Source organism: Protopterus annectens, chromosome 8.part0 (genome assembly GCF_019279795.1).
Source record: "Protopterus annectens isolate FY-2018-M chromosome 8.part0, PAN1.0, whole genome shotgun sequence".
Lineage (NCBI taxonomy): Eukaryota > Metazoa > Chordata > Ceratodontiformes > Protopteridae > Protopterus > Protopterus annectens.
In genome coordinates, this window is record NC_056741.1 from 622,494,975 (window position 1) to 622,514,713 (window position 19,739).

General features: G+C 39.0%; 1 protein-coding gene across 1 annotated transcript in view; it reads right to left on the reverse strand.

Moving 5' to 3' along the window:
* The window catches only part of LOC122808326 (plexin-B3-like), a 2,760,797-nt gene that overhangs the window by 1,819,438 nt on the left and 921,620 nt on the right, over positions 1–19,739 (reverse strand). The window contains exons 11-12 of the mRNA XM_044079291.1: positions 13,661–15,067; positions 9,136–9,245 (exon numbers count right to left, since the gene is read on the reverse strand). Coding sequence (XP_043935226.1) covers positions 9,136–9,245; positions 13,661–15,067 — 1,517 coding nt within the window. The remainder of the gene's footprint in view (positions 1–9,135; positions 9,246–13,660; positions 15,068–19,739) is intronic.

The following is a 19,739-nucleotide window of genomic DNA, read 5'->3' on the forward strand; positions in this document are numbered from 1 at the left end:
ATGTAGCCCAAGCTGGTATGACCTTGACCTTGAGTAGCATACTACCTTCACCTAGAATGATACCACAATACAAAGACAAAATTATCAATTTCAACAATTGGCTAAGCTTCTGGTGTCATTCTAAGGGGATCCAGTGACTGTCTGCCTAGGATGACATGATAGACAAGCCTCGCTGTTTCGCCAGAGATAGTTTGCACCCGTCACCCCTAGGCTTTCGAATACTGGCCAAGGCTCTTGCCGTCCCCATAGTGCCTTTTTTAGGCAAGGCTCAAAGGACAAACCAACCACCGTAACCAGCACAGGGAACCAAAAACTAAGGGTAATGCTATTCAACGCCTGAAGTCTCAACCTCAAAATGCACGCACTCGAGGCACTCCTCAGTATGGAGAAAATCGATGTTTGTGTAGTGACGGAAACCTGGTTCAAGGCACCAGAGAGCACCCCAGCACTACCAGGTTACAATTCATATCATACCTTCCGGCCTCAGTTACCGGATCGCAGTACAAAGGGCGGAGGTGTATCCATATTCATCAAGGATACCCACATCTCCAGGTTAGTGGTGCAGCATGATGCCCCAGAGATCATCCATGTGCAACTATCAGCAGGCAAAACCACATTTCAAGTCGTAGCCTGTTATAGATTGCCCACCATGTCCCAAGATGCTCACTCAGCATTCCTTGAGGCATTGGGAAATATAAAGATCCTACCCAACACCATAATTTTGGGTGATTTCAACTACCCTGGTATAGACTGGACGAACTACCAAAGTTCTAACTCCTATGCCCAGCAGGTTATAGAATTTATAAATTCAAATGCCCTTGAACAACTGGTATGTTCTCCCACTAGAGGGGACAACATATTGGATTTAGTCATCACAAATATGGGTGCCCATTGTACCACACCCGTTATCACTCCCTCTCTGGTCAGATCAGACAACAAACTGATAACCCTGGACATCCTCACCCCTCCACCTCCCCCAGTCAAAGAAACCATCGTAAAAAAACTTTTCAAAGCAAACTTCAAACTACTTGCGTCAGAAATGGAAAGCTTCACTACTCCCTTGCAGAAGGATAATGATATCCAGGATGCAGAATCCTACACCAAGGCACTTTATATACATCTTCAGGATTGCATGGACCGTGCTATCCCAAATAAAACCACGACTGCTTCCTCAAGCAAGAAGAAACCAGTCAGGTGGACCCCGGCCATAAGCAAACTATACAATACAAGGAGACGACTTATACAAAGAAAGGCCAAATCTCAAGTAGAAAAATCATCCCTGATCAGCATTAGTAAAAAATTGAGGGCCCTCATCAAGTCAACTAAAGCCAATTTCAAAAAGAAAGTTGCCAAAGATGCCAAGGATAACCATAAGACCTCCTATGGTTACGTCAAAAACCTAAATGGCAACGCTCAGGTCTGTTCTGAGCTAGTACAAAATGGAACAAAATGCACTGACCCCACTGACATTGCCAACATCTTGGCTGACAGGTTCAGTGCAAATTTCTCCCCCCACCACCACCTACAGGGTCTATTACTATTCCAGGGGATTGTGTAACCCTGATTCTTAGTGATACGTTGGTTAATAAGGCTCTATCTAAAGCTAAAAATACTGCCTCCATGGGACCAGATGGTATCCCGGGCTGTGTCATACGTGAGCTCCAAAATGAATTAACGCCGCATCTGAAAACCCTGTTCAGTCTCAGCCTCTCAACAGGATATGTGTCTATAGAATGGCGCACAGCAATGGTGATTCCGCTGCACAAGGGTGGGCCCACAATCGACCCTGGGAACTACCGACCAATAAGCCTGATCAGTCTGATCTGTAAGGCAATGGAGTGAATCATTATGGAACTCATAAATGGAGAGATTGGGAACCTCCAAACACTTGACCCACTACACAGTTCGGCTTTGTCAAGGGCAGATCATGCCTCCTGAACCTGGTGGACTTCTGTGAGACAGTTACTCAGGCTATAGATAAGGGAAAGGAGGTACACACGGCTTACCTTGACCTTGCTAAAGCATTTGACACCATTCCCCATTCAGGTATTATTGATAAACTCACCAACCTGGGCATAAACCCTTACGTCACAAGATGGATCGCAAACTGGCTCTCAGACAGATCCCACAAAGTAAGAGTAGCAGGATCTATGTCCGAATCCAGACCAGTAACGAGCGGTGTGCCTCAGGGCTCTGTCCTGGGGCCCCTCCTGTTTGGCATATACTTCTCAGAAGTACAGGCAAGCACTGAAGGGCTGTGGCTGACCAAGTTTGTGGACGACTGCAAACTGGGTGCTATAATAGAGTCTCCGGCCGACATGGATATCCTCCAAAAGGGCCTAAATGAGACTGATGCATGGTGTCAAAGCCATGGTCTCAAGCTAAATGCTAAAAAATGCATAGTAATCCCCTTTGGAAAAAACAGAGTACCCACAAACTACCACATAGGAGGTAACCCCCTGAAATCTGAAGAAGTAATAAGGGATCTAGGGACCCAAGTAGATAGTCAGCTTTCCTTTGATAACCATGTTGCCAAGGTGGTTAGAAAATCCTTCTATGTGACCCATCTGATCACGAAAGGGTTCACATCAAGATCTAAGGATGTAGTGGTGCCCCTCTACTCTTCCCTCATCAGATCCATTGTTGAGTACAATGCACCAATTGGAATGTACCTGGCTAGGCATCTCCAGCAGCTGGAGAGACCACAGAGGTACCTCACTAAGAGGATTACTGGCCTCAAACAGTTGCCCTATGCAGCACGATTGAAAAAACTAAGGCTTTTCTCTGTTGCATACCGCCTTCTCAGAGGCGATCTCTGTCTAGCATACAAAGCCATGTGCAACCCAGAACTGTTGAACATGCTCCATCTTAGCAAAACCAAATCTACTCGAGCTACACGCTCTGGGGATATAAACCTCAGCACAATAATGAATAGAACATGCTGGAGGGATAGATTCCCTTCGCAAAGACTTCCCTTGCTATGGAACAAGGTCTTGATCTACATAAGACAGAGCCCCTCACTATCACTCTTCAAGAGGAACCTTGACGAGTGGATGGGTAACAGAAAGTTCACACCAGGGATCATACCAACAGCTCAACTAGATAGGGGCTAAGGGTACTAGCTGCTAGATCAAGGGCCTAGGGAACTAACCAAAGGGGTGGTGAATACCGCACTATGTGGCTGGGCTAATATATGCCTTCGGGCAGATAGCCCAGTACCTACCTATGAACCTATTTTGAGCCAAAATTTAAATAGTTATGAGGTATTCCCTTAGATGCTACTAATTTAAACTAATTACAGTCATAGTTTGGCGCCACAGGCTAAACTGACGTGTGCATGACTTATTTCAAAAAGTGTTCTATGGTTACATCTGGACATGTGTTTTACTGAATGTGGATGTATTAAATTCAGTACAGCATGATATAAACTGGCTTCTGGCTACCATGACAACATGTGCAGGAAGTAATTTTGTCCCCCTGTATATATCTATTTGGTGGTGACAATATGTACCACTGGGCCAAACCACTTTTCATAATGTGGAATAATGGAGGTTAATTATTCAGATCACAGCAGCTCCGATATTTAGTGGGCAGTTATTTCCAATTTGCAGAGGTCACTCAGCATTCTGGATTTACACTCGTGTACAGTTCAGTGTTCGCCACTATCATCTCCCCCACACCACTTTAATCACCCAAACTTTTCTGTTTTAATTTAACATCTTGCCACATTATTACAGATTCACCTGTTTTTAACCACTAATACCTTTGCTGCTTGAAAGGGTTACCTTCTCTAAACTTCAAGTTACTAATCTCTCAGCCCACTCCTTCCCTTCCCATACACTTCCTAACTCTCTTTGAACTCTCTTTCACATCCAAAACTTATTGAACCCTACATCACCTCTCCCCTGAGGTAGGCCCTGGAGCATCAATCCCCTGTGTGGTCACATGTTGGCACAAGTAATTTTTACCTCTGAAATTCCTATCAAGTTAGAGCGTTTACCTGTTGTCGCTAACTGCTTCCCCAGTTTCCTTAATTCTGGACACCTACTCAATTCCACTGTGAGCCTACCACTTCCTATCAAGGCATTCTGTACTCATCTGCAACCCCTCTAACCAAACTACCTTGCTCATTCCCTTGGCTTTTCACCTATTATGTTTCCTGTCCTGTCCTCTCCCCTCTCTTCCTTTACTGGACCTACATCTCCCCATTGCATTGGGATGTCTCTCCTTATCACAGTCCACAGAAGATGAACATTCCCTGTACCACCTTTACATATACACTACAACCTTTATTCATATAACATTTGTTATCCAGGGTAAAACAATAATCCAAGTGGAACATTTTCAAACCAGCCAGTGATGTGTTAAGACCACAGTGGGGAAAAAAAACACATCAAAAGCACCATGCAAAATCAAAACAGTAACGCTCAGCCAGTAGTAGTCTTACAACCAAAAAAACAAGTAGCTGACAAGATGATGATGAATACACATACAGGCTATTACAAGCTACAGTAAAGCACAGTATATACAGATCAGTAAGCTCTTTACAGATACATTTACAGATTAGCAAGCATCATAAATGAACCTTAAAAGGGTCCCCGATTCTGTCTACGGTACCAAAGAGAAAATCTCTTCCATTTGGAAACCCAAGATTTTTTTTTTCTTTTGTCGTTTGGTTTTCTAATCCTCTGTGAAACCTTATGACAAAAAGCAGTCTCTGTTCTTGCTCAACACGAGGATAAAACTACATCCCTAAATGTGAACAAATATCTATTTGTACATGCATCTCTTTACTCTCCCTTCTTCACTCACTTCCTTGCTTCTATCAATTTCTCTCCCTTGGCTTTCTCTGTAAATATACCATAAACCTGTTTTTCCTCTCACTTCACATTGCAATTCCTGTTTGTATTATACTAACTTACCTTTAACTTTTATATAAGCTGGCTAAAATGTCTCTATTAAACCACTGTCATAGAACTTGTATCTAATCTTAACCAATATTTTCATATGTCAAATTTTGTACTATTATTTTAAAGACTGCAACATTACTGTCTTGCCAGATGAAACAGAACATGAACCAGTGCTGCTTGGGCCAAAAGGGAGACATCGACAGGATTTCTGATTTGTCCCTCGACATTCAGAAGCACTTCTGAAATCAATGGAACTGGAGGGAGAGGCCATGGCATCTTCTATCCACACCTAAGAGGATGGTAGTCTTGAACAAAACAATCTTAGCTATCTGCTGTTTACAGAGGCAAGGGTATATACGCAGATCCTGGAGAATACGTTATGGTTGAGTCGCAATTTCCAGAGTTAAGAGCCGATCTGCAGAAACAGCAGGACCTGCTCCCCCATTAATATATCACATAACTGTACTGTTGTATGTGAAGATCTGAAAATGACCCATATTCCAGAAGTAAAGCAGAGATTAAAGAGCTAAAATAAGTGTCTTTATTTGCTTTATACTGAAGTGACCCCACTTTTCTTTGTGGGACCAAAGCCCTTGAACCCTGATGCCTTTGGAATAAACACACCATGCCAGATCATTGGACAGATTTTCGCAAGGAGGAAGAAATACAGCCATTCCTAAAATGACTGAAACACATTTTTTCCACTAAGAAACCTCCTTAATGAAAGGCAGAAGAGGAATTTTGAAGGTTAATGGAGGGCAATGTTTAGTCCAAACCAACTTCAGAAACTACTGTTATCTTCCCCATATGAAGACTGGCTAAAAGAACCACTAGAATCATTGATGCCATGTAGCCTACAGATCTGAGGAACTTTGCAGCTGTCATAACTGAAGAAAAAAGGGTCTGAAAATACTCTGTCAAGAAAATAACCTTGTCTTTTGGAAGAAAAGCTGTTACTGGCAAGGGGTTGATTCTGCAGTCCAAGAAAACGTGATCCTCAGACAAAATTAATCAAGACCTCTTGACGATTAGTGTGAACCCCATCCTGGCCAGAAGGTCCATTACAAAATGCAAATGAGTCAAACGTAGCTCTTGGGTAGGAAGCTGAATGAGAAGAGTGTCTAGATAAAGGAATATCTGAATTGCTTCAAGTCTACAAAAAGCAATGACAGTCCAACTCTCCTCCTTTCTGGGAACCAGAAACATAGAATAAAACCCTGTCCTCTACAACAGAGGAAGAACCAGTTCTATTGTACCCTGATACAAGAGTTCTGCAAGAGGAGAAAGAATAAGATGAATCTAGCTTCAAGGGGATGAGGAATGGTTGAAAGGCAAGGGAGAGCTTTCCAAGACAGTGTGTATCTTCCCTGATAGGCAAAACTCATTTGTCTGACGTTATCATTTGTCAAACCGATAGACCAAGCGACGGCCTTTGAGATAAAGGAGATTGAGAAAGGCTGAGGAGGGCAGAATCTGGAAAAGGAGGCAGACATTCACAAGGCAAGAAATTTGTCCTAAAAGAAGTTTGAAAACTTCTGGAACTTTGTTGAAATCTCCTCCTTTAACTTTTTCTCTTCTGAAAAGATTTCAGATTCTTGCACAGAAAATGGACCAGCTTTAGAAGGAAATTGCATTAAACATAGGAGAAAGATTTACTTAAGGTCCCACCATGACCTTACCTTTCCTCTGCAAAGATTTCAAAAGTTCTGCAGCCACAGAGCAGATACTGTCTATTTAGACAAAAACCCATCAATTTAGCCTCAACACCCTCAGGCAAAGCCTAAAGTCTACACCATAAAAACCTATGAAGAACTGAACTTACAGCTAAAGCCCAAGAAGCAGCTTCATAATACCTAACTAAATATCTAGGCATTCGAGAGGCACAAGTAAAGACAATGCAGAAGAAACAGCTTTTGAATCCTCAAAATCAGAAAGCACCTTACCGAAGTTACTCAAAATAGACAAAAGGTACCCAACCATATGACTTGGTAGTGTCTTGCTCTAAAAGCTGAAGCAGCAGAAATATACACTTTTCTGACCACATAGGTAGGTACTGGGCTATCTGCCCAAAGGCATATATTAGCCCAGCCACGTTGTGTGGTATTCACCACCCCTTTAGTAGTTCCCTAGACCCTTGTACTAGCAGCTAGTACCCTTGGCCCCTATCTAGTAGTGCTGTTGGTGTGATCCCCGGTGTGAACTTCCTGTTACCCATCCACTCATCAAGGTTCATCTTGAAGAGTGATAGTGAGGGGCTCTGTCTTATGTAGATCGGGACCCTGTTCCATAGTAAGGGAAGTCTCTGCGAAGGGAATCTATCCCTCCAGTATGTTCTATTCATTGTTGTGTTGAGGTTTATATCCCTACAGCGTGTAGCTCGAGTAGATTTGGTTTTGCTAAGATGGAGCATGTTCAACAATTTTGGGTTGAACATGGCTCTGTACGTTAGACAGAGATTGCCTCTGAGAAAGCGGTATGCAACAGAGAACAGTCTTAGCTGTTTCAATCGTGCTGTATAGGGCAACTGTTTGAGGCCAGTAATCCTCTTGGTTAGGTACCTCTATGGTCTCTCCAGCTGCTGGAGATGTCTAGCCAGGTACATTCCAATTGGTGCATTGTACTCAATAATGGATCTGATGAGGGAAGAGTAGAGGGGCACCATTACATCCTTAGATTTTGATGCGAACCCTTTTGTAATCAGATGGGTCACATAAAAGGATTTTCTAACCACTTTGGCAACATGGTTATCAAAGGAAAGCAGACTATCTACTTGGGTCCCTAGATGCCTTATTTCTTCTTCAGATTTCAGGGGGATTACCTCCTATGTTGTAGTTTGCAGGTACTCTTTTTTCCAAAGGGGATTACTATGCATTTTTTTGCATTTAGCTTGAGACCATGGCTTTGACACCATGCATCAGTCTCATTTAGGCCCTTCTGGAGGATCTCCATGTCGGCCGCAGACTCTATTATAGCACCCAGTTTGCAGTCGTCCACAAACTTAGTCAGCCACAGCCCTTCCGTGCTTGCCTGTACTTCTGAGAAGTATATGCCAAACAGGAGGGGCCCCAGGACAGAGCCCTGAGGCACACCACTCGTTACTGGTCTGGATTCGGACATAGATCCCGCTACTCTTACTTTATGGGATCTGTCTGAGAGCCAGTTTGCGATCCATCTTGTGACGCAAGGGTTTATGCCCAGGCTGGTGAGCTTATCAATAATACCTGAATGGGGAATGGTGTCAAATGCTTTAGCAAGGTCAAGGTAAGCCATGTGTACCTCCTTTCCCTTATCTATAGCCTGAGTAACTGTCTCAAAGAAATCCACCAGGTTGAGGAGGCATGATCTGCCCTTGACGAAGCCGGACTGTGTGGGGTCCAGCGACTGGAGGTTCCCAATCTCTCCATTTATGAGTTCCATAATGATTTGCTCCATAGCCTTACAGATCAGACTGGTCAGGCTTATTGGTCGGTAGTTCCCAGGGTCAGTTGTGGCCCCACCCTTGTGTAGCGGGACCACCGTTGCCATGCGCCATTCTATGGGCACATACCCTGTGGAGAGGCTGAGACTGAACAGGGTATTAAGATGCGGGGTTAATTCCTTTTGGAGCTCGCTTATGACAGCCTGGAACACCATCTGGTCCCATGGAGGCAGTGTTTTTAGCTTTAGATAGAGCCTTGTTAACCAACATATCAGTAATAATTGGACTTGCACAATCCCCTGGAATGGTAATAGGCCCTGTAGGTGGTGGTGGTGGTGGGGGGGGGGGAGATATTGGCACTGAACCTTTCAGCTAAGATGTTGGCAATGTCAGAAACATCAGTGTATTTTGTTACATCAATCAATGGCTTTACTATCTTTAAATGTAGGCAAAACATTAGAGGAAGATAGAAGCTTATAAGCTTCTCAGTGGAAATAGTAATGAGGAGGATCCAAACCAGAGTTGTAATATAAAAACTTTACAGAGTTCGGCACCTTGTAAAACATATCAGGCTTCGTAGGAGCTGGAAGCTGAGATTCAGGCTTCATAGAAGTTGTGGAGAAGATATCAAACAAGACTTCGAAAACACAGGAATAGTCAAAGGCTTAGGCATATCCATTTTCAATAATAATAATACCTATTCTGAAAATCTAAGAATTGAGAGCATTCCACTGATAATGCTGAATCATCTTGGTAACTGTGTCCCCAGTGGAAGTCCTCCATAAGGAAATAAGGAGATAAAAGTACCTGCATCAGGAGCATAAGTAACAGGAAAATGAATTTGAGATGGTAAATCCAAAGAATCATCGCCATCTTCATCAAACTCCTCTTCAAACTCAGATTCCTCCCTGCACCAACTAGGGGGAGAAAAAAAAGTGCAGAGGTAGCAGTAGCAGGGAAACAAAACGGCAGTATTAAGACATATATTAGTCTTAAAGACTCTGTTTAAGATCTTGCCATTCTTGCTAAGGATCCCTCAAAAATAAAGAAAGTGTGTTTCGTCTTCTATTTTTAAGAATTGACAACTGTCCTTTCTAAAGGCGCTGAGTCTTGACATATCTCTTAAGTACTGGGAGCTTCTTTCTATGCAGAATTTGAGGTATGCTGTCTGATCTCTCAGATATAAACCAATGTACCCCCCTTCTTGGCCAAACTGGACAACTGGGTAGACAAGACAGACGTGTGTGACAGCTACACTGTATCAGCCTCCAAAGGGGCAATGATAGAGGGAGCAGCAGCAACAGCAGTAACAGCCAAATGGTCCAATGTCTCATCAAGAAACAACAGATGTCTGCATCCAAATCTGCAGCAGAGATCTCCCATTTAAGCTTCTTTGGTGTTAAATGGATATTGGCCGTCAAAGATTCAGATGCCATCGTATCCTGAAACAAGGCTTCAAGTTTCTGGTCCTCAAGATAAATTTTCAAAGGCAACAAATGACTACACAAAGTTTTAGGCAAAAATGCCAGATAGAAAAATCCTTATAATCATGTTCAGCACCAAAACAAAAATACATAACTGATCTCAGTGAGAAATTTGAACCCCACAATCACATTTCTTTCTCTTCGATGACATGTAGAAAATTTATGAAAATATAAAAAAAGAGGAGGGCCATCAACAGGAACACTTGTACTTCTAATGGCAAAGGAAGTGGCACAAATAGTGCAGCTTACAATGCTGAAACAAGGTCTTGGCTGATGGCAAGAAAGTGTTCAGGCATTTTTCATCCATATTTTGCATGTACCATTGCCTCTGCTGAGCTGAAGTCATACACTGGACATATGGCATTAGGAGAGGGAACCCAGGCTTTGATATGCTGGCCAGATGTATTGCTATCCTTGGCAAGTTCTCCTATACTTTAATAATTCTGCAAAAGTGATCATGGAATGACATCTGGGCTAGTTTGGATAGAAACATTTCACAGGAGCAGGTGTATTTAATTTGAGAGCTTTCATAACTCCAATAACTACTTCAAATCATCTACTAATAAGAACTAAGGTAAAGATGCACGGTAATAAAGTAAAATGAGTTACTGGTACTTTTCCTACTTAACTGATTAAAACAGAGGGACTTAAGGAATGGGTACTGGAAATAATTCAAGAGTTACTACGGAAAATAGAAATTAATTCTGAAGAGGCTGCTAGTGTGTGGGGAAAAATGAACATGGAATTGAAAAAGAGTAGAAATGACAAAGAAAGATATGGGGAAGCAGTAACAGGAATTAATTAGAAATCACACAGAAGATGAGGAATAACTGCACTGTCCCAAAGGGAAAATAGTGGAGCATGTGGATACGATAAATGAGGTTAGAAAGGCAACTACTTTTGAGAACTTCAGAGCACAGAAACTTGTAGCATAACTACTTATTCGACAGAAAGTTGAAAGGTTGTAGCCACTCTTAGGGAACTTGTGAAAAGAAAAACAATCGGAGGGCCGAGAATGATATTTAGGACATTTTATGAACATTTGTTTAAAGCAGAGAAATGTAGAAACCAAGAAAGGCACAAATGGAAATATTTATAGAATATTTAATTATGCCAAGGTTAGAGGAAGTTGAAGTTGAAGCTGAACAACTAATAATCAAGAGCAGATGAGAAAAAAAGTGATGTATAGTCATCACTCTGCAGGGAAGTATCCAGGAACAGATAATATTTGTGTGGAAATAAAGAGGGAAGAAAATGATAAAAATCTGGAAAACTTTATTTAATAGTATGAGGGGAAGCAGTAGCATCTGAGAAGAAAGATGTAGTGGCTGTACGACCCAAAGAGGGTAAAGACCCGTCACATCCAGCTTCACACAGACCCACTATAATTTTAATCCAGGTTTATAATGGCTTTATATCTATACTAGCTGAAAGAATGACAAAGGTGTTGCATAAACTGACAAAGAATTACTTGGTTTTGTGAAGGGAAGGCAACCATTTGACAATATTAATAGCGCAATGATGATTCAGAGTAAAGCAGAATGTAAGAAACCACTGTTGTTGGTGGGTCTTGATGCAGAGAAAGCATATGACAAAATAAACTGGAATTTTATAAGTAGGGCAATGGAAACATTTACATTCCCTGATACAAAAATGAGGTTAATTAGGATGATACATGAACGTTTGGAGGCAAGAATTAAAGTAGGAAGGTTCCTCTCCAATAAGTTATGCTTGAACAGAGGAACCAGGCATTGGTATCCTCCTCCTCCTTGACTTGCTTTATATTTAGAGCCAAGAGCAAACAAAATAAGGGACTCAGAAATTCAAGGATATAATTGGGGTCACATTCAGGAAAAGTTGGCTTTATCTGCATAAAGTATTTTGTACTTGATAAATCCAGAAAAGCACAACTCAGTGTTGTGGAACACTTTAATTCAGTGTCAAGTCTTTTCAGGACATAAAATTAAAGAAGATAAAACAAAGGCTACAGCTGTAAATTATGTATTGACAAATGGATTGGTTCAGCAATACCCACATTTATGGGACATAAGATGAATTATTTAGGAGTATGGATTCAATTAAAAAGGCTTCTTATATGGCAGCTAAGGATATATGGGAAGAGACAAAGGATAAAACAAAAATAGAGAAACTAGAAGTTCTTGTTTATGGATATGGTTAAGCCACAAGCAGTGAAAATATTTTTAGTCCCTTATATTTATATAGAGGTCAGGCATATTTTTATCAACCAGAGGAGAAGTTGTGGACCATAATTTAACAACAGAACTTTAAATATTTAAAGATCGCAAAACTGCCATTTTACACAATTATTTAGCAGTAGAGCTGGATGTGCCAAAAAGCCTCTGAAATCAATGGTAACATTGCTAAGTGAGTTGGAGCTCTGAAATAATGGGCCACACAGAGACAAAGCTCTAACAAATGATTCTGTTGTCCAATAACAAGCAGGCACTTGGAGGTTTCAAACAGTGTAACCTAACACAGAAGTGACCTGGCTCTCTCTACTGTCACTAGGGAGCAGACCAAAGACTTCCTAATGTAAAAACACTGTTTGGGGCCACCGAGAGTGCAGCAACAGATTAAGGCTACAAGCCAAACATACAGTACAGAAAATCAAAGAAAATGGCAATGTCAACAGTACAGAGTACTGATTTATTTATTTAGCATTTGTTTACCAGGAAAGTCCGACTTGGAATGAAGCCAATTTTCAGCGGAGGCCCAGGGAAAAATGCTCCAGATGCATGTCTTTAATGTGGGAGGAAACCGGAGAACCCAGAGTAAACCCACACAAATGCAGGCAGGACATGCAGACTCTGCACAGAAGGAACTCCAGCTGAGAAATTACCTGGAGAACCTCTTGCTAAGAGGGGACAACATTAAAGCTATATCACTACGCCGTCTGATAATCTCAAACCAAGAAAAGTGTCATAGTAGTTAACATGAAACAAAAAAGAACAGAACCAGCCAAACTTGGATCCTGAAAATAAAACTTTTATTGTGACAGGTTAAAAAACCTCCACATATATTACACTTTTGTAACAAACCGGTTTCGGTAGGGTATTACACAACCTTCATCAGTGAGATAAGACAAAACAAAAGTGTGACAAAGCTATATAAAGAGGTTACAAAAAGCCCATTGGTTGGTTCAAAAATTATCATTAAGACCAGGTGGGAATAATCCCCCCAGTTTGATAATCCATTTCTTTTCTTTAGTATTGAGTATTGAATGCCAGCCAGCTTTATTTGTTCTGTTCCCTTGTATGATATCAATAACCATAAATGTGAATTTGGCAGTATTGTGTACCAGAGTATGTTTATATAAGGCATTCGTTATCTTGTGTGTCCTAATATTGCTGATGTGTTCTGTGATTCTGATTCTAAGTGGCCGGGAAGTCTGTCCAACATAAAAAGCACCACAGTGACAACTGGCCAGATAGATAAGCCAGTCACTGCTACAGTTGGCAAAACATTTTATATCATAAACCTGTGAACAGTTCTGGCTGGAAAATTGCTTGGATTTATCAATTTTATCACAACTGGTACAGTGTCCACATGGAAAACACCCTGTGAGTGGTTCCCCTGACAATGTGGTTTGTTTAAATTGGGTATTGTTGACCCTGCTGCCATGTTTGAAATGATTAAAAAAACCCGCTAAATTTTTGCCTTTCCTAAATGAAAACTGGCATCGATCTGGAATAAATTTGGAGATGTCAGAATCATATTGTAAGATGTTCCAATGGTTATTAATAGTATCAATAAGTTGATTTGAATTCCGGGCATAAGTAGTAGTGAATCTTAATATATTGCTTTTATCAGAAGTATGTTTCTGATACTTGAGGAAATCATTTCTCTTGGAAGAGTTGGTCATATTACTGGCACTAGACACATGACCCATAGGGTAACCCCTGGACCTAAATCTTTCAGTTAGGTCCCTCCTATGATGTTGAAAGGCATTGTCAGTGGAACAAATCCGTTTAATGTGGATGAATTGAGACTTGGGAATGTTGCGTATGACATGAGGTGGATGAAAACTGGAGGCGTGTAAAATGGTATTGTATTCAGGATGTTTCCTGAATACTGCCGCAGATAGTGTGTGATCTGGCAATCTTGTGATGGCAACATCCAAAAAAGTAATGGCATTGTGATCATAGTGTAAAGTGAATTCCAAACCCCAAATGTTGTTGTTAAGATATGAAATGAAATCCATAAGCCCTGGTATGTCTCCTCTCCAAACCATCCAGCAGTCGTCAAGGTAACGGCGCCAAATGTCAATGTGCTCCAAGTAGATGTTATGTGAATTGTAAATTATGTGATGTTCAACAAAGGCTATGAAAAGGTCAGCATATATGGGAGCGAAGGAAGCTCCCATAGCTGTGCCCTTGACCTGCCAATAACATTTGTCCTGATAACAAAAGACATTGCTGGTTAAGACAAATTTGGCTAGTTCCACCAGAAAAGAGTTAAAGAGGGGTTGATATAAACTAGCCTGATCTAACCAGAAGGACAAAGCCTCCAAACCATACTTGTGAGGAATGTTGGTATACAAGGAACAGACATCTAGAGTGCACACTAGCCAGTCCTCTTCTAACTGACTGTCAGATATGATGTTGAGAAACATGGTGGTATCATGTATACGTGATCGTACAAAGGCCAACAATGGTTTTAGTTGCTGGGTAAGAAACAAAGAAAGGGGTTCTGTGATGTACCCTCTCCCAGACACAATTGGACGGCCAGGGGGATTGATGAGACTCTTGTGAGTTTTTGGTAGAAAATATATGTATTGTGGGTTGGGGTCATGTACAATAAGTTGTTGTGCAGTTTCCTCTGTGATAATAAATTCATCCTTAGCCCAAAGGATAAATTCCTCAATCTGTTTTTGAAACCTGGATGTGGGGTTAATTATCATACGTGAGTAATATTTTTGATCTGACAATTGTCTGATGGCTTCCTTGTCATAGTCAAGCCAATTTAGAATCACCATGGCACCCCCTTTATCAGCTGAGGTGATTACAATATTCTGATTTTTCTGTAAGTCAGCAATGGCCTGCTTTTCGGCTAAAGAGATGTTATTTGTTTTCCAACGTAAACCTTCACCAGAAAAATGTAGATCTTTGAGAATATTGCGTTGAAATTGAAGTACATTTGGGTGCATTGGTGGATTGAATTTGGATTTGTGATAAATAAATTTGTCACTCATAGAACTACCTGAATCACCAAAAAACAATTTCAGATTTAATAATCTGCAAAAAGAAAGAACGTCCTGAGCCATACTGTCTTCAGTGATGATAAACCCAGGTACAAATGTTAAACCTTTGTTTAATACTGACAATTGGGTGGGAGAAGGTACAAAATCAGACAAATTCAAAATATTGTTAACAAAAATTGTATTTATTTCTCCAATGCCATTTTCAACAACCCCTGAATGTTTGTAATGCCTTCTATGTTTCCTGCTGCCCCTGTGTTGCTTTGACCTAAAGGGGCAAAACCTGGGGTTCTTTTGGGGGTCGGTGAACCCAAATTGGACTGAGGCTCACTATCTGTATATGAGGATACATCCTCGGTTGAAGACCCTGATGTATGTCCAGATTTCTGAAGGATGGATCTGGGTCTTTTCTTCCTAGAGAATTTATTAAAATTAGGCATAAACCTAACCTGTTTCATATTTGCTGCAAAGGAATTGGAACCCTGATAGTCCCCTTGATCCCTCTGGAATTTTTTGATCTTTCTACTACGTAATTGTTCCTCCAATATCTTGATGTCCTCTACTATCTTATTTAACTGGGATTTAAAGAATGATTCATCCTCATAGGGCTTGATAGCCTCTACCAATCTGGTGACAGACTGGATCTCAGAATCTATGGTCCTGTCATAGAACTTGGATAATGATTCAACAAAAGAATTGGTCGCACGTTGTTGAATGGATGACCACTGTTCAATGAGTTCTTCGTCCGCATTTGAAACCAAGGGCTGGATGCGCACTCTTAGCCCTCTGGGTGTAATACCCTTGGCTAGATAGGCTTTAAATAATTTCGAGTGCCGTATGTTAGATCTCAGGATTTTTAGGTGTGTAAACAAATCTTGAAAAGCTGCACAGCATTTAGATTCAGCATCCGAGGAACCCATATTATTTGTAAATTCCCCAGTATTGCAACTCAAACCAAAAACCCTTAAGTCTTCTCTGTCTGCGGATAATCCTGAAATAAAACTAGCAAAATCCATTTTGGAAAAGAGAAGCCGACAATATTAGTCATAAAACTAAGTCAGCAATCTAAAGGGACAATGACAGCCCAAAAGATGTATATGTCAACCAGCTGTGTCCCTAATTACAAACCAAAATTGGAATAAACATAAATTATGAAAAAATGTATTCTAATACTATAACATTATCATGGTCAGAGATCATGTATATGAAATTTGGCACAAAAAAGCCCTAATGGGGATGAACCACTCAATTACAAAGAAACAGCCACACCCAAAAAAAAAAAAAAAAAATTTGGTGATATATTAAACCAAATCATTGGGGGAAAACCTAATGAAAAGAATGCAAAAGCATAATACGACCCATGAACTAGAATATTATTAAGGTTCTAAGCAAATGTTATGATGCTGTATAGAAGCCTAATAGTGTATATATGAAAGAAAGACCTGGGTCCATTAAGCTATTAACTGTTAAATTGTACTATGTCAAATATAGTGAGCCAGAGTCTACTGAAACAGTGTAATGACAATGTCAGGCATGAAAAACAAAAGGTTATAAAGCCCCTATGCCAAAGACTAAAATATTACTGAGATACTAGCAATATTGTAATGCTATATAGAAACCTAATAGTATATACATGACAAAAAAATCTGAGTCTATTGGGCTATTAAATATTGTGTTGTACTATATGGTAGGCCAGAATCTGCAGAAACAATATTGTAATAGTACCAGGCATGAAAAACAAAGAATTATAAAGCCCTGTGCCGAAAGCACTGTAAAAATAGCCTGTACTAGATTTAGATGTTCCTGCTAATGTAAATACTATGATGGAAAATTAAGGACAATTATTAACACAACAATTATTTTAACATTATTAAAATGATTTCCTCAAGTATCAGAAACATACTTCTGATAAAAGTAATATATTAAGATTCACTACTACTTATGCCCGGAATTCAAATCAACTTATTGATAGTATTAATAACCATTGGAACATCTTACAATATGATTCTAGTTTATCAATATCTTTTTTCAAGAGATGGGTTTCTTGTAGGAAGACTAAGTTGGCCTTATGTAAATTAATGTATCTTATTAGGCTTGCCCTTTTACATGGATTATTCAATCCATTAATGTTTAAAGAAATTCCTTTTAAAGATGTCATTTGGCATTTTTAAAACTTAAGAATCTTATGATCAAAATAACAAATAACAAGATAAGTAATGTTACATCTCCTCCTTTAGGTGTACCTTTATAGCTGTATTTATTGAATCTCTTATGGGATTTAGTTCGATAGGATTCAATTTTGTTTGTAGTGACAATGAATGTACAAAATATATTGTGGATGTCAAAACTATATACAAATAACAATGAACAAGTGAAAATAATGTAAGGATTAAACCTTGCATCCAGCCTGGAGTTGTAAACTCCAACTTAGAGTAGTATTTACCACTCAAGTTAACCCCCTGCCCTAAGCAGCAGTACGTCAGCTACCACCTTATCAATTTAATACTAGTTATATTTAACTAAAGTTAACAGTTTTCAATTCAATTATCTAGCAAGACAAGACTACACATTTGGTAAAACAGCATCATATAAACTAAAATAAACCTTTTTTTTTTTTTTTTTAAAACTGTTCATACTACTATATACAGCCATGTAATATAAAACACTTGTATGCAAATAACATTCAAATAATCTTGATGTTAGAAATCAAGAGGAGAGAAAAATAAGTTCTAACATTCATTTAAATCAAAAACTTTGGCTAATATGATTCAGACATTACATATATTAGGATGCATCTATTTTCTGTCATGTAAATACTGTTAACAGCTTCCAAAAAACCTTGAATTGCTTGTATATGAGCATTTACTCAAACTCATTATTGCCAATAGAATAAAATATTGTATTCATAGAAATTGTTATAAATCATACTTCACAGTTAAGCAGATTCTCAGAAACGTTTATATACATATCTACATACACACACACACACACACACATATATATATATACATACATACACATACACACACATATACATATATATATATATATATATATATATATATATATATATATATATATATATACATACACATGCATACACACACATACACACGCACATACACACAAACACACACACACATACACACAAGTACACAAACATACAAACACACATACACACAAACATACACACACACATACACACACATACACACACACATACACACACACATATATATATATATATCTGATCTCACTGAGTTGTATCTTTACTGAGCACCATCTTACATTGCTGTCCCTTCAATAAATCTGTCTGCTTTATACAAAATAATGCATAGCAAACACATTTTAGTAACCAGATTTTACAAACATACTATACTACTGCTTTAAAATATATCACATGACAATTTCTTCCAGTATAGAGTTATAAAATTATTTATGCTTGTCAATCAGATGAATTAAATGAGTTATAGTAATGTATATGTTTGGGACATAGGTTTTTAACACATATTATTAATCTGCTATTCCTGTATCTGTGATGTGTCAGTGTGATATCTAGGTCAAAGGTGAGGACAGCTGCTTTCAGCTTCTCTGTGAAAATTCTGAGAGTTGAAGATTTTGAAGTAGCTCATGGACACTGTGCATGAGACAGCCCACATCCCAGATTGTCTCTCAACATTTTGGCGGGAAACTTATTAAAAACTAGTGACAAACATTCATTTAGCAGTGCAAATGCATCTAAACATGACAAAACCTTCACAATGCATTCTACAGGTTATTACAGACTCTATGTAAGTGAAATCAAGCCCAAAATTATTAATAAGTAACAAAACTCAACATTTTTGTCCCAACTCAACTCCTATGTAAATCTTATTATTTACTGTGTCTATATGATCAAAAGCATTTCTATATATTAATAAAGAAAAGAAAAGAGAGTAGAAAGTAAAAGGGTGTAAGGCAGAAATAAAAAAAATGTAAGAGAAAGCTATAAGAAGTATATACAATAGAATGTTACTTACTGTTTATATTAATAGAGTTAAAAATAAAACATATTATTTACTATTATTTAGTTCTAATTATTATTGGTTAAAGCATGACAGATTATTTACAAACAAGCATAAGCTGTGTAATCAAGAAAGTATAATTAGGAATAGCATTTGAAGAACATATAAACTTTTAAAGGAAAAAAAATGTATCAAATTACTGACCTTATTTTTCCTCTTCAGAAAGAGAAACAAGTTAAATCACAGCTTGCCATTAAATCTCCAGATATTTTGATTAGTTATGAAACAAAACATTTCTTTGCACACAGAGAATAACTTTGATTAAATCTTTTCAAAATATTTGTTGCTTCTTGGAAATGCAGGAACTATATTTAAAAAGATTAATAATAAAATAAAATGATGAGAGAGAAAAAAAAACATAGTACAAATCATTTGTTTTTTAGTCTCTTCTTCTTCTCTGAAGTCTTCCACGAAGTTTCAGTTGCCAGTCTCTTTAACGAAGGACTAGCCCATTGCATTTCTTCTATTTTTTCCAAAATCTTATTTTTGATAAACAGTAAAGCAGAGTCTAAGTCATCGAAAATTTTAGGACCATCAGGAAGGAAGATTTTAAGCTTGGCAGGAAACAGAAGGTATGTTTTAAACTGTGCTTTTTTAAGCTCCCTTATTAGTGGCAGAAAAATTTTCTTTTAGCTAATACCATGG